At 35.0% G+C, this 16366-nt stretch overlaps 1 protein-coding gene across 5 annotated transcripts in view; it reads right to left on the bottom strand.

The window, feature by feature from the left end:
• LOC113226956 (CUGBP Elav-like family member 1) overlaps positions 1-16366 on the bottom strand; it is a 772855-nt gene that overhangs the window by 211173 nt on the left and 545316 nt on the right. For all 5 annotated transcript variants that reach the window (XM_026459779.1, XM_026459775.1, XM_026459778.1 and 2 more), the window contains one exon: positions 9599-9681. In XM_026459779.1, coding sequence (XP_026315564.1) covers positions 9599-9681 — 83 coding nt within the window. The remainder of the gene's footprint in view (positions 1-9598; positions 9682-16366) is intronic.

The following is a 16366-nucleotide window of genomic DNA, read 5'->3' as shown; positions in this document are numbered from 1 at the left end:
GAAACGTCAGTGGTTTGGCATTGATAGACATGGCCCGGTAGATGACGACGAAATATTGGTAGGTGAGAGGTAAAGAACCTTAAATGCCAAATAGTATTTCTTTTCTACAGAGCGTTTCAAAGGGAATAAGACTCTTATAATTAGGCATTTAAAATCAGTCTTAAGGTCGAAATAAAATACGTCAAAAAAAAGCAAACGACGATAGGACTTAATGTCTTTTACCATTGCGTGATTTTTAGCATTCTAAAGCAGACTTCCGCGGCCTTACCATGAATTCTTATTACGATTCAGTTCAGGATATAAAATGAATCGCTGTGAGACGGCACTACCTGGAGTGTATGTCACCATCCCGCTTTTTTATCGTTACGAACATGTACTAAACTGTACTAAGAGTTCATGGTAAGGCCGCAGGTCCTTTATCTGTAAAAGTCACTTCCGAATTATATTCATAAATAGAAAGTCGAAATCCATTCGACACAATAAACTACTGATCTTGAATAGATATATTACACAAACTATTAACAAATTATAATCCAAATAGTTTTCTAATCAGGTTCTAGTCAACATTCTGAAAGCATTAGTTCAGTACCCTGGAGTTTCCTAATGGAGGCAGTCAATTACTTAAGACCGAGGAAACTCGATCATAAATCCGTACTATCGATCAAAGTTCGCCCGTGACCCCATGAGCCCACAATGTTATGTGGTAGTGTTGTAACAAGGTTGTTACTCCATGTAACGGCAGAATATTCAGAAGTTTTTGAATTAGCTGACGAGTATTCAAATTCAAAGTTTTTATTTCAGACTATGTACGTAGAAGTTAGAAAACAACTTATCGTCTATGTTAGTAATGAAAATTATCGTAACATTAAATTTAATTGACTTTATAATACGAAGTAAATTACGATTAATTAAACAAAAATATTCCTTGTATATATTGAAGATGTTGCATTCTTGTCAAAAAACATAGATTTATTTACGTCAAAAAAGTTCCTTATTAAATCCGATATCCCATCGTTTGGCCCGATATAAAATGTACATTACTACATGTTTCTAAAGGAATTGCTACAACTTAAAATTATACAATTTATTGCTTGATGATATAAAACTCTTACCTACATCTAGATTTAAGGAAGTACTATTTGAATTGTTTGTGACAAATTGTTTTTATAATGTTTATGAGTCTTTTAAATTATGAAGCTTGCGACTCTCTATTTATTACGTGGTTTTAAACATCTTTTTAAAAAGGGACTAAACCTTTTCAAGCCAAGCCTTAACAAGTATTAGGTAATTTTAAGTGTAATACTTATTCCAAGTCCTTAAAAATGATACGGGGTGCAACCCTACATGACCCGGGGAAATATAGCTTTTCTATTTTGTGAACCGCTTGGCACTGGATGGGTGATTGATTTATTTTACTCGATAGATTATATTCGCTTGGTTACTTTTTGAAACTACCAGATTGTGATTGTGACGTTGTGTAATGGTGAAGTTATTTTTTATTCGTCTGGACTTCATTTAAGTGAGAATAAAGTGTGTTTTTAAATTGGGGCAGTACGGGGAAGTCAAACTATAGGATATACAGAAAAACTGTCTTCGGGAACATTAAGTTTTTATTTTGTGAAAACAATTTTGGCATAGTAATGTTAAAAACATTACTATGTCAAAGCGTGTTAAGCGTGAGTTGTTCATAAAAAATGAATAAAATTGATTAATTTTTATTTTTAGTGACGTTCGACTCAGTGTCACATAAAGATCTTTTCATTGTATTGAAAGAAAAAATTAGGACAGAACTTGTTCAAATTTGTAAAATGTTTTTCATACAAAATGGATAAAATTGATTACTTTTTTAATGTTAGTTGACTCAGTTTCTTATAAGGATGATTTCATTGTATAGGAAGAAAATTCATAAATCATTTATTTGTGAAAACACAGGTATACTGACATGCACAAAATAAGTATACTTTAATTGTCAAAACAATATACTTTGATAGACTAAGCCAGGTGTAACATTTTTCTTTTTCAATAACATTACATTGGCGTGTACTCATGGATTTCATAACAAAGTCAGTCATATAAACGCAGTGATAGTTTTATGGGTCAATGTAGCTAAAAGTCGAAATAATTTTAATAATTTTAATAACGTCGTCTTGATACTTTAGAGCCTTAAAAACTTTAGAAATATAAAGGTAGACAACGTGTGTTTCAAATTGCAGCTTTTATACGTGTAGTTCGAGAGGCTCATCTTGATTAAGATAAACGGTTTATGTCTTAGAGATTTAGTACATAGTAGTAGGCTTAAATCTTTAAAAGAACAAAGGTACTCTCATCTCAGTCAGGTTAAGCACTGTAGTAAAGGAGTGTCTAGTCACTTGGCTTCAGTCTTGTGAACGACAGGGTATAGATATTCTTTGATGAACGCTGTAGGTAGGAAAATTGATGGACGTGCTCTGGAAGGTTCGTTCCATACTTTTGACATAGAACATTAAGTGACGTATTGAGATACGTTATGATGAGAGACGAGAGTCAACTACTTGAAAGATGTTAAATAAGGATGGCTTCAAGAATAGAAGATAAATGATAAGAAGATATAAGATCAGATAGAAGATAAATGGGTTGTGTGAAAAATGATATCTCTAAAAAAAAGACACGTACAACGCAGAGAAGGGTGGTATAAATGAATAACTGAAGCAGATATACATCACCGATCCCAAACACTGGGTTTATTTCTAGGACGATGATGATGCATGTGTACGCCAGGGAGTAAGGTTCAAGTTACATTCTCTCGGAACGGAATGAAAGCCAATGTATCCATTGCATAATTTTCATGTCAATTGTGATACAAACTAGATATGAGCCAATAACCAGGTCGCGCGTTTTCCAGAGAATACTCGCGCAGTCTCGGGATTTTGTTTGTACGTTATACAATTTACAGTTCATTATAAATTTCTTTATGCTAATAAAGTTATAAATTATGCTATATACGATTTCGTTATAAAAATTAGCTTCCATTCCGTTAAATAATACAACAAAAGAAACTTAACGTAACACGTTGTGTATTTGTAACTTAAAAAACCGACCACTAGTTTACAACTAGAAGTGGAATATTATCTTCAAATTTTAATGGGTCCAATACTGAGGCACCTCCTTTCCAACAACAGAAAAATAATCATCGAAATCGGTTCACAAATGGCGGTAATAGCGTAAAAAAAACACACGTGAGTTAAAAACCGGAGGAGGTTTTTTTCTGAACTTGATTAAAAAAAAGATGTGTCGATCGTTATTTGTCAGACAAATTTTATTATATAAATTGCCAACAACAATTACATTCATAATATAACGAAACATATTTTACTGAAACAATTTAGTTTCACGTAGCTGTTAAGACGAGGTGTTCATTACACGTCAAAAGACGGGTTGAAAGTAACAACTGTGCTTAAATCTTAACTCATAACTTAGACAAGTTATGTGATTAGCTATTTCAAAGTTGGATAACTTAGTTGGTTAAATACCTACGCGGTGAAAATTAAAAATTTACGGTTTTGTCTAAGTGAATTCGTCTACAGGGAAATAAACAAGTTCTATTTTGCAAAGCTATCAACTGTTTCTTGAATTGTGGTGTATACAATTAATTTTCGTCAAAATTGTTAGTTCCGTTGAATAATGTTGTAAAAGAGTCGTCTGTTTGTCTCATAGTTTACATATATCGATAAGTGAAACACAAAAAAGTTCGAACGGACTTCATCATCAACCAATCCAATAAACGTCTCACGGTTTCAGGGTTTAGGGCCATAGTCCATTATACTGGCCCAATGCTGGTTAGGGGCTTGCATCATCTAGACTAGACGTTCCGGGAATTGGGACGTGCAGCGACTAGACGTTGAAGGAACGAATATACGATATAATATCGGGGAATTACACGTCATGAACCATACCGCTGTCGACTTTGGTGGTTTGGAGTCGTAGGCACGACGACCTGGCAATGTAATGGCAATGTACTTGTACTCATAATGTAGGAGGTTAGTTAAGTTTCCTACTGTGAGACCAGTCACCTGTGAGATGGCTCAGCGAAATATCTACTAGAGGCTCTTAATTAGGTGGTACGTAGGCTTATTGGCGACGATAAACTCGAATCTAACGTTCATAGTTTAGGCCATAGGCGCAAAGTTGCCTGTCTGCCGGTTTTCTACAGAACATACTTCGGTTCAGCTCATGGACATACCATGAGCTCCATTGGCTCATTTCGCCCGTGATAATCCCTACTTGGTCGATATTATCTTCAGTCATTTTTTATTATGGGCGCTGCCTAGAAATGGAATTCCCTCAAGACTGTTTCCGAGCACACGCATTTTATAGGATAGGATATCTTTCAAAGTGCGACTGAATAGGCATCTTCTGGGCGAGGTCGATCCATCGTAGACCCATTTTTGCTCCAGAGCTAGGTAGTTGTCAAAAGCAAGTCCATTTGCTTAAAAAAAAACTAGACAAATTTCATATGGCAAATGATTTTGTAATTTGGTATAAGGGAAGTTGATATCTACCGGTTTTTTCTAGACACACTTTTTAAAGTGCGTTATGATCCGGTTTTAAACCTGCGCAAACCCAAGTATGCGTTTGTATATGTGTGCGTGTCGAAATGATAAAATAAGTAATAACGACACGCCTTGCATGGGCTACCCGTTCCCTTTGTGTAGACGGGCAATGGCCCGCATAAAGATGCGACTATCCACCCACACGCAGTTTTGACAGTCGTCTCTTATGTGATCGGGATCATGACCGGCGCGACCTGACATGTGGTAAAAATAGGTATTTTTTACAAACTTAACCGCATAGGAGACATTTTCAAATACAAAAATAATATCGTACCCGTGACCCCACAGAATTACGTCATGTAAAACGATTTAAATATTTTAGGTTCGTTTACACATTTATATATGGCGAACGGCCATGGAGTGAAATTTTTACCTGCACACTTGTTTGTGAACGATATAATTTGGGCCTTTTCAAAGCGAGAATGAATATTTTTTTATACAAAAATAAGTGCGCATTTGACTTCCATCTCACCTGAAGGAAAGCGATGATGAGGTCGAGGTCACACCTAAATAACGCCTTTTCACTCTCGCATTGAAAAGGTCCTAGTTATAGCGTTCGGGAAATACGTCCGCAGGCAAGGAATTCCACTCCCTAGCCGCTCGCCGTATAAATAGGCATTATTTAGGTGCGCATGCTCCATCGTCGACCTCATTCTACTTTCAATCAGGTAAGATGAAGGATGGAGGATAGAAGAGAAGAGAAGATATGGGCACCTACATCAAAGCAGGATACAGCTAGGGTTATTTAATTTTGTAAAATACTAACAACCTCGGAAGACTATATCATTAACATCATAAACAACAACAACTGTTGTTCCATGACTTATAATAATTCATCGTATTTTACTCTCATATAAGAATAAAATATTTGAATAGATCGCGCTAAACGTTGATAACTCTGGGGTAACAAAAGAGAACGCTAGCGTAAATTTATACCAGTCCGATGCAAAACGCAGGAGCACGGAGTGGGGGTCGTCCTCGGGGAGGACGCTTGCACGTTTAACTGTACTACCAAATGCAGATTTAAAAAACGTCAAATAGTACAACAAAAATTTAATAATCTATTTTTGGTAAACTTATTACGTTTCGAAAAAAGTTATGGAACAAAAGGTGTTGCTTATTATGTCAGTAATTATAGTTTCGCGGAAGGTTTACAAGTAATCCATTTGACACAAACATTTAAAGAAAGAAGCTAGGCAATGGTTCAACATGTTGGCCCAAATAGGATTTTATATACCTATGTAAAGTAAATAATTTAGTAGCAGCAGTACTGCCACCTTATCTGTTTCTACCGCCGAGCAGTAATGTCAGCATTACTGTGTTCCGGTTTTGAAGCGTAAGGGTCTTAGTGAAATTACAGGCACATGAGACATATCAATTATGTCTTAGGGTGACGTGCGCAGTGGCAGTGCGCCCTAGATCTTTGCATTTAAAGAGCTGAGTGGCACTGCAACTGTTATGACAGGCGTGTAGCTCACCATCAGGCGCACGACTTGTTCGTGTCGTCACTTGATATTATATATTGATATTTTCAATGATATGATATTATAAAAGAAAATTACGACCACCGTGTATTTCCTTTAGCATGACGTGTCCTGGACAGTAACTCGAAACCTCTTCGTATATTGCAAAACCAATTAAAGGTCAATTTTGTACACAAAGAAAGCTATCAGCAAATATTTTCTATTAATTCCGGCATACACTGTTCACCTGTGCGGAGGTCTGAATCAATCGAGGGAGAAAACCCTGATAATATAATAGAATTGAATTATCGCCGAGATGAAGACGAGATGGGGCAGTCTGTAGGGATGGCAATTTCGTCCAAATATATTTGTCACATAGTTTTTTTTAGAATTAGAAAAACTGTAAACAAAGAAGCAATAAAAGTCAAAGAATCGTTTAATACATAGGCAAAATAAATTTACACTTGAAAACGCCATTTTTTAAGCTACTTGCTGTATTGCTACAGTGATAGCAAATTTTTTTCTACAGAAAAGAAATTACAGTAAATTAAGTGAGAATGGTTGACAAATGATATTTACAAATGACACGATAATATAATATTATTTTTATAAAAAGTTTTCGTTTAATGTGTAGAGCCTTTGTTTCGTTAAGTTTTTTATAGTGCAAGTCTTTTAAATGGATTAAGTAAGTAAACATAAAAATATTCTTAATAATATTTAGTGAATATTAACAGTAAAAAATGTAATAATTACACAATATATTGCAAGGTATTTATTAAAATACTTTGCTTACACAATGACTGAATAAAATGTCGACTAATAAAAGACCAAATTAGTTGTTTAATAAAAATAATTATTTATAATATATAGACAATGTTTCTCAAAAGAAAATGTAAGTTGAAAAATTATGATTTGTTAAAAAGTTTACATTCAACATTTTGCTTGAATGTTTTTATATGTAAAAATAAATTTTATTTATTTATTGTTTCAGTAATAGTTACTTTTTATTGTAGAAACATACAATAAATTAAATACGGTTCAGATGTTACCTAATTACTACAACTACACAATTATAATTAGAGCAAAGTTTGAAAAAAAAAGAAGAAAATGAAATGCCGCCGAAAAACAAATACAACACAATGAGAATCTCGGTCAATACCAAATAAAAAAAAAAAACGTGTAATCGCATTGCAAAATGTAGTATTTATCTTTTGATTCTACTAGACTACTCAATATCATTTCGACAAAATGATACAGTGTACTGTGTCGTCAAGAGTGTATTCCTGCCAATAGGTAATTAATAAAAAAAAAACTAAAATTATTCAGGTGTACGCATAATATAAACTATTTAGTACAACATTAACATTCATTTATTTATATTATATTTCGTAAGAAGTAGATTTTGTAAAAAGCGCCATTACAAATAATTTTGTTCGAGTCTACAAGTCAGATACACTAACTGCGAGCTCCTTATAACACAAAAATAATACGTTTGTTGTTTTGAAGTTTTTCTAAAATGGCGTTATTCGTTTTTAGTTTTAACGTTCAGTCTATTCGATAAGTCATTATTGATTGTCACTAAGTACAAGTTTCTTAGCACACGGTATGAATTTAATATTTTCTGATATTTCAGAACGGTTACGCGCTCGGTGGTACCCCACTGACACCAGAATTATACCGTGACAATGGAGTGTGAAATCATTTTTTGAAATAATTCTGATAATCATCTAGTGTAATTATTTATTTCAAGTATTTCTGAATTTACAGCGGTAAACATAAATTAATTTTTAAAAAGTAACTAGTATTACCGTGTAATAATTACAGTAATACTGTTAAAATTTTATATGAATCGCACAGCCCTAAAAGTTGTAAAGAAAGACGCTCGCTCTTGAAGGAAAGAGTCAGTAATTCGATTGTATTCAGTAACAATTGGGGGATGCGATGTCGAGTAGAAATGTTTGTCTCCCCGTACCGCCTCACCTCCCCTTGTCTACGTAATGTAATAAAGAAAATTGTTATAGAACTCATCTTAGCAACAGGTCCATTACATTCGCGATAATAAAGTAGGAAATAATCTATAATTTTATATCCTTATATTCATGGATCGGTTTTCCAGATAAGGCAGTGAGAAAGGGGAAAGTTTCTTTGTGCTTCTTTGTACTTGCGTTGAATAAATAGTGTCTTCTATAGTTTTTTTAAAGATTTTTAGTGACGGGACAAATAGGTCATGCGCCTAATGGTAAGCGACACGCGTATCCATAACAGTTGCAGAGCTTTTAAACATAAAGATCAGTGGGGTAGTGCCACTGCGCCCTTCACCCTGAGACATAAATTGTTAAGTCTCATGATCCTGTAATTTCACCAGCACCTTTACCCTTCAAAAACGGAACGCAGTAACTAATGCTCACATTACACTGCTTGGCGGCAGAAATAGGTAAGGTGGCAGGCAGTACAACCCTGGACGAACTCTTTTGCAAGAAGCTCTATTGCTGCAATGTTAGTAACTGATGCCGTAAAATTTAGTTTGATTAGCATTTGTTTATAATACCATGTAACGGCACGAACAAGTTGTGCGCCTGGTGGTAAGCGACACGACTGTCCTTAACAGTTGCAGCGTTGAAATCGCAAAGATCTGAGGGGCACTGTCACTGCAGCCGTCACCCTGAGACATAAAATTCACAAGTATAGGTCGTCTAGACCTCCGTGGTTGAGTGGCTTGCATACTGGTTTTCATGGTGTCGCTGTCTCTGAGGTCCCGGGTTAGATTACCGGTCGGGTTCTAACTTTTCTATATTGTTTTGGGTCTGTGTTTTTGTGATACCGTTGTTGTTTCTGATTTCCATAAAACGAGTGTTTCATTTATTATATATATTTTTTAGATATTACTTATATATTGTTGGGAGTTCATACGTTAAGGAATATTACTAATATTTATTTTCATAACTTTACATGATTTTCTACGCTCAAAATACAGAGTGGAACCTTCATCCAATCCAGAAATGGTTTGGCGGTAATTTTTGAAAAGTTACGTGAATGATTTATTTTTAATTACATAGATTGTTTCGAACTAAATTTTGTATTTTTCTTTATTTTTTGAAGGGTGCTGGTGAAATTACGGGCACCGGAACTTGGCAACTTATATCTCAGGGTGACGGGCGCAGTGGCGCAAAGACCTGAGGGGCAATAACTTTGTGATTTAAGCTGAGATGCACTGCAATGGTCATATGGACAGGCGTGACTCGTTCGTCCCGTCACTTGATGTCATAATAATATCAGCATAATTTTGAGTAAATTGGTCTTAATTAAGAATTGAAAAACGTTTTAAATAAGTTTGCTTACAATTTGACCTTTAAGATACCAATGATACTTTGAAAGATAAACAAAATTTTTAAACTGCAAAGGTAGTGTAAGAATTGTAACGAGAGTTTGGTTCAATGTATACAATTTCTTAAATTAATTAACACAAAACTGCTTTAAAATTCTGCTAAATATTATTAAGCATCCTGTAACAAGTATATGTAATGTAAGAACATAAAACGCACTTACCCCACTTAACGTTTTGATATTGTGCAAAGCGTCTTGCGCTTTCAACGCCGCCTTGCGTGTGAAAAACGTCACAAAACAGCACCCTGCAACAAAGCGCACGCTGTACATAACATGACATCCACATGACAGACACTAGGGACAAGGTGAGTAAAGAAGTCTCAACATTCTACGAGGTGGGGGTTATTTTTGACATCACAAACCCCAAAGTCACTAAAGAAGTCTCAACATTCTATGACGTGGGGGTTATTAGTCGCATAACCAACCTCTGCCAAATGAAATCACTAAAGAAATTACAACATTCTACGAGGTGGGTGTTATTATTGACGTCATAACTTTAGATATATTGTTATAAGTATCTCTACACTGAACTACAATAAAAGACTAAAGTTTTACTTAAACCTTGTTTGATAAGTATTGTTGAATCGTGAAATATAATAACATACAGTATTACAGTGGTGAGTTTCGAGTTTCTGCATTCTAGACAATGTGTCAACAATAACTCCCACTATATAAATACTCATGACAATAATTTTATTTATTCATTGAGACAACTTTTTTGTTTACTAGCCTTGTATAGGGCAATACAGTACAAAGTACGTATGACAAATTCAACAGTTATTAAACTGCAAGATTCGTACAAACAAAGCTTAGGACAGACAACGAAATACTACGATAAACATGTTCAAACGTGTATTTTTACAAGTAAACAAATATATCTAAACTATGTTTGTACGACACAAACAAAATAAAAATATGCTTCACCTTCTAATTAATCACACACTATAAGGTACAGGTTTGCTCGTTTTTTTGACGATCGACACGTGTGATCCGACAACATTGAATAAATGTGTAAGCCACAGACAATCGACAACGTATTTTTTGTCGATGGAGACTGTGGAATTAACATTAGGCGCAAATGCCTAGAAATTTGTTGCATTTTTGCCTTGTCATTTATCATCAAACATCATTAAAAATCGAGCAAATCTGTACGCACCTGTAGGTAAAATAACATTGAACGGCTAATTCTAACACATAAACAAAATATTATTCTTCAAGTGATATTCCTAGAAAGGTAAGACAATTATAAAATATAAATATTATCAATTCCAAAAGCATTATACAACGAAGCTTCCTTCCAACTATGTAGTTTTCTGAGGACGAATTTCATCATTAATATCTGTACCTACAGCCGTAATTTTCTTCCAAGAAAAGCAAAACAACATTTGTGACTTTTTTAGTCAAATAACAGGAAAAAAAGAACTCTGCTGCTTAGAATTTGTGAATAGACGTCTTCTAAGAATGTATTTGTAAACATCAACAGTAATAATTGGGTACAAATTTGTTTACAAGACATCGAAGGCTAGAGACAATACGATTTCATGTACACAAGCTCTATCCTTGATAAGGTTTGTCAATATTTATAAGATTTCTTAGAGGAAATGACTTTCTCGAAAGAACCTTTCGAGAATTAACAGATAGGACCTTTTAGTCATAAGAAAATTCAATGAAAAACCTATCGAGTACCTTAAAAAAAATACCGTCCTATCTCAATAACATGCAATATTTATCAGTTCTTTGCTCATGGTCTATTACTGTCGCTGCTATACAAGTAATTACAACAATTCTAAAACTCGTAAATTCCATAAGAAATGAAATTATCTTTTTTCCGGATCTTAATCGCCAATTTAGTTTCAACAGGTCGCATGGTCACGGTCAACCGATACATCCGAAAATAAATTGTTTCCTATGTGTATTCATGTATGTCGTTTCCTATTCCAGTCCAAAAAGGACTTTCAGACAAAGTTCAGACGAACGTAGCGGCTTAAGTAGGCTAAAAAACAATGTCTCGGAAATCCTTTAAAAGACGAAGTACTTGTGGGTTATTGGCACTTGTGTCGCGTAGTGTCAATAAATTCCAGACGTTGAGGGTATGACGGATTCACGGTCAGCTCACAGGGAACTCAAGGACGACCTCTTGAGTCGCCATTATGTCCTGATAGTACTTTCTAAGAATCCGCAGAGATCGTTGCGGTCTTTATTTTTATGGTCTCATAACGATCTGAGAAACAGAGCAAGGCGAGGGTAGTTACAATTTTTTTAAGACGGTTTTTACTTACACATTGTTATATATTTCCTACCAAAAGCAACTTGTGGTACTAAAAAAATGGATACACAATTTAAACGCAGATACAATTAAAAAATTTGTTAGGCTGCTTACAGTGCATACGATGCAATGCAATCATGCGTTTCACGAACGCCCGTTTGCATCGCTGGTAAAAGTAGCCGTAGGTAACCACTCATACATACAATTATGTATTTACGTATGCATAATTACTATGTTCATGTACAGCCTAGGTCGATGTGAGTCCTGAAAATTACCCCAAAACGTATGAAAAACGATTACTACGCCTATACTATGAGCGTGCTCATTTACAAAATGGCACGCATGCTCGTACAGTCACGCAAATATCACGTAATAGCTTTAAAGCTTTGCCGGCACGCTATTGCCAGCTGTTAATGACTTGCCCAACAAATCGATCTTCTACTTACGAGTCAAGCTATTATGCAAATTATATGACGTGAAAACGAAAGTTAGGCACATAGAGGAGATTTGAGTGAAAATGTTTCAAAACTGGACGAGGGAAAGATCTTTAGGCAAGTAAAGAAACAATTAAGTTAAACCAGGAAACAGTCCGCCGTTACGTTCTATGGAAAGCACCTTTAATATAGAAAGTATGTTGATGACCCTGGGACACAATTTCAAGTCCTACGCCTGCGCCTGGAAAATAGCAGTACTGCTTTTGGAAGTAAGAACAATAGAGAACACTACTATCAGCAGAAAGAAAATAGAGTTCGTAGAAAAAAAATAGGGTATTTTAATATCTACCTAATTTTGTTATTACTTATTTTCAGTGGTCCCTCAATTAGCATTATGAGCTTTTGTGATTTAGTTAGACCAATTTAAAAACTTTTTTAGATTGGTTCTGATTGTCTTCGGAAGTTCCCTAGTCAGGCGGTCTTAGTACAGGTGATTTCCTAGTTTAAGACCAGGTAATTCACGATTGCCAGTTATATTATACTCGTATATACATAAATTCTTAACACCATTTTTCCCCAAGGCAGAAACTACAACCTTCCACTTGCTATCCTGACACACATCCTTCGCCTCATCAACACGCATCAGTGTGGCTACTCTTTAGTACTCTCATCGCAGTAATAAACACAGGGACAGTTGAAAAAGTTACTTATGCTTTGGCTCAAAACATTTCCTAAAATCAATACTTCATAATTCCCATTCCCAAAAGCAGTACTTAGTAATTCACTAATCATGAAGTCATATTTCAAGTAGTTGCAGAATGCTTAGAGTGGTGCGGTTAGACTTACTAAATGGCACGCACAATATATTGAGTGAGTCACGCGAACGGCGCTAAAACCAACTAGAGCTGTTAAAGATATATAGAATCGATGATTGCTTCAAGCTATTATAGTAAGCCAGGTCGATTTAGGAAGCTTAGAACGTTATTTAAATCCTTTAGTCATGTTCGACACGACACGCTGATTGTGAGTGACGTGAAAAGAACACGAGTTTTTTACTGCGATATTTCATATGGCGAAAATTGTAAATGTATTATTATTGGAAATGAAACTGTATTTTTCGGGTGTGTAATGGAAGATATAACAACAAATAATCTATTTTCACTTGATATAATAACATTTGATATAATTTTTAGGGATATAATCACTCACTGCATATAATCAACAAAAGTTATAACAATAAAAGGCATAATTTCAATGTGTATAATGAACCTTCAGTGTAACAAACATTAGATATAATGATTAAGTGACATAATGAACAAATGGTCTAAGTAGTACCAGTATAATGTATTAAATAATAAAACACAATATTTCGTTTTACGAATAGTTGAAGCACCCTACAGTATGTTGATAAGAATTTTTTTTATTCCATGAAATGTATACAATCGCAAAATATAATTGTTTTTTTTATACATGACAGGCAAATGGCTCCACTCCACCTTATGTTAAGTGGAAAGTGGTATCCAAACGCGAAGGAACCTAGTGCAGCGATGAAATTTGTATAGCTGTAAGTGCTCTTTGTGTTATAAAATATATTTATTAAGACTTTAAGTAGAATATTTAATTGCATATACTAACGTAACCTAAACCCATAGGAGGAGGTCGAACCAACTAGCAAATGCAAACAAATTCGATTCTGGCAGGTTTGTCATATGCTAACCTAATCTAAACCCACAGGAGGAGGTCGTACCAAATAGCAAATATAAACAATTTCGATTCTGGCAGCTTTGTCATATACTAACCTAACCTAAACCCACAGGAGGAGGTCGAACCAACTAGCAAATGTAAATAAATTCGATTCTGGCAGCTTTGTCATATACTAACCTAACCTAAGCCCACAGGAGGAGGTTGGACCAACTAGCAAATGCCAACAAATTTGATTCTAGCAGCTTTGTCATATACTAACCTAACCTAAACCCATAGGAGGAGGTCGAACCAACTAGCAAATGCAAACAAATGCGGTTCTGGGAACTTTGTCATATACTAACCTAACCTAAACCCACACGAGGAAGTCGAACCAACTAGGAAATGCAAACAAATTCGGTGTATTCACCGTTGCACCTAAACACCACTGAAATTATATTAATATATTTTTTTTACACACACACACACACACATTCAACATTATACTGAGTGAATGTTATATCTGAAGTGTTTATATAAAATGAACATTATTCCATCGGTATATTAGATTGAAAGTTGTTATATCAATCGTCTATTATACCCAGTGACTTTTATATCATGCAAGAATATGTCAAACGTCTGTATACCATAAATTAATTATATCTGTTGAGCGTTATATCGACTAAAAATATGTTGTTATATATTACGAATCGCACCCGTATTTTTTGGATCTGAAAAGCGTAGTTTTTTTAAACAAACCAACGTTTCGGCCTTCTTGCAGGTCCAATGGCTACGTCTGAAAGTCAACCCGAAAAGTTAGTTAATTTGAAATGTGGAAAAAATAGTTTCAATTCCATTTTGCAGTAATCGTAAAAGTTAAAGTTCATAACGACTTACGTGGTGGAGTGGCTGGTACACCGGTTTTCATGGTGTCACCATCTCCGAGGTCCCGAGTTCGATCACGCAGTCGGGTCAGTGCAGAAAAAGTAACTTTTCTATATGAGGCCATGAGAACCATAGTGGCCTAATTCAATGGACAAGCCATAGTGGCCTATCTTACTTAGGCCAGTATGGCACCTCAAGTTTAGATCGCAGACTAAAATCCATAACAATGATTATGCTGCCATCTAGTGAAAATTCGTTGTATCACTTTTAGGCGTTTCTGGTTCTATCAAAATGACTGGAAAAAATTGTAAAAAAATGAGTTAGGCCACTATGGTTCTCATGGCCTCATATTGTCTCGGGTCTGGTACCGTCGTCGTTTCCGATTTCCATGACACAAGTGATTTAGCTACTTTCTTTGGGATCAGAGCAACGTATGTGATGTAGTCTAATATTTTTATTTATTTATATTTACTTTAGCGATTGAAGATGACAGAATATTATAATCTTTATTCCAAAAGACACGAACCAACAATAAATAGATTTGTTATGTTCATAGTAGTTTTAGACGAAGGGTATGCACCGTTTCCCGTGTACAAGAACAAAAGTGTTCATTTTTGCATGAAAACTGACAAAAGGAGCTTTTTCAGACAAAAGACGTTTAACAAAGCAAACAAAAATGTCAACATGCAACGTACGGGACCCTTTGTTGACAACAGAACAATGGTACGAAATGTTCTCTTCAAAGCATGCGTTGTATATTCTTAAAAGTTTATGTCATCGATGCTGAAAAATCAGAATTACATAGAAAATCGTTCTGTCGTATAGCTAAATATTAAAAAAAAGTGTTAGGCGGTGGTATCACAAGAAAAACAATTACAAATATTTCTTCGAAGTGGTGAGATTTGCTCTGTCATTACGGCAAAAATATGTTTAACAACCACATATACTCGAACCAGGGACTGTTGCCACACTCGGGCCACCGTTCTGACAAGTTAGCGGTTCCGGTGTGACAACAGATGCTGATTCCAGTCCAGTGAAATCAAAATATATGTATAGCGTGGGAGTAAGAACACCATTATACATATAAAAAAATAGATATTCCCAATTAATCAACAGCTTGGTAGTTGGACGATTTACATGTACAGATTTGAATACAAAATATATTTAATTTCTACACGAACGAATAAAACTAAATTAAACAAGCAGTCATAAGTGAATAGAGTTTACAGTCTGAAATAGTGTTGAGTAAACTATGTGTCATTGTTGACAATTACTTTTAAAATTTACGACAAAGTCATTAATCATGCTAAGTCTAAATTAAACAAAGTAATTGACTTCGTGGAATCTTTTTTTATTAGGACTACATGAATATTAAAATTTTGACGACTACGTGGCGTAGCTGTTGGTATTCTATATGCTAGACGACGAAGTCGGGCAGTTTGATTCTTGATAGGATTAACAACAAATGAGCTGTTCTAAATCGGTTGGGGTCTCCTGCGTATCCCCAAGTTCATTTCGCTACTCCGGTACTTGTATAGTATAAAAAAATCCTAATTTGGAAATCAGGTTAACGGCAGTGGTTTAATAATGATACAATATGCTATCGTTCTTTTCCATTTCAATCTCAAGACTGTACCATACACCAAATATGCGTACGTTTTCTGT

This window comes from Hyposmocoma kahamanoa, unplaced genomic scaffold, assembly GCF_003589595.1.
Source record: "Hyposmocoma kahamanoa isolate Upper Pololo Valley unplaced genomic scaffold, ASM358959v1 202, whole genome shotgun sequence".
NCBI lineage: Eukaryota > Metazoa > Arthropoda > Insecta > Lepidoptera > Cosmopterigidae > Hyposmocoma > Hyposmocoma kahamanoa.
The sequence above is the reverse complement of the archived record's forward strand: the minus strand, read 5'-3'. Positions and strand labels throughout refer to the sequence as shown.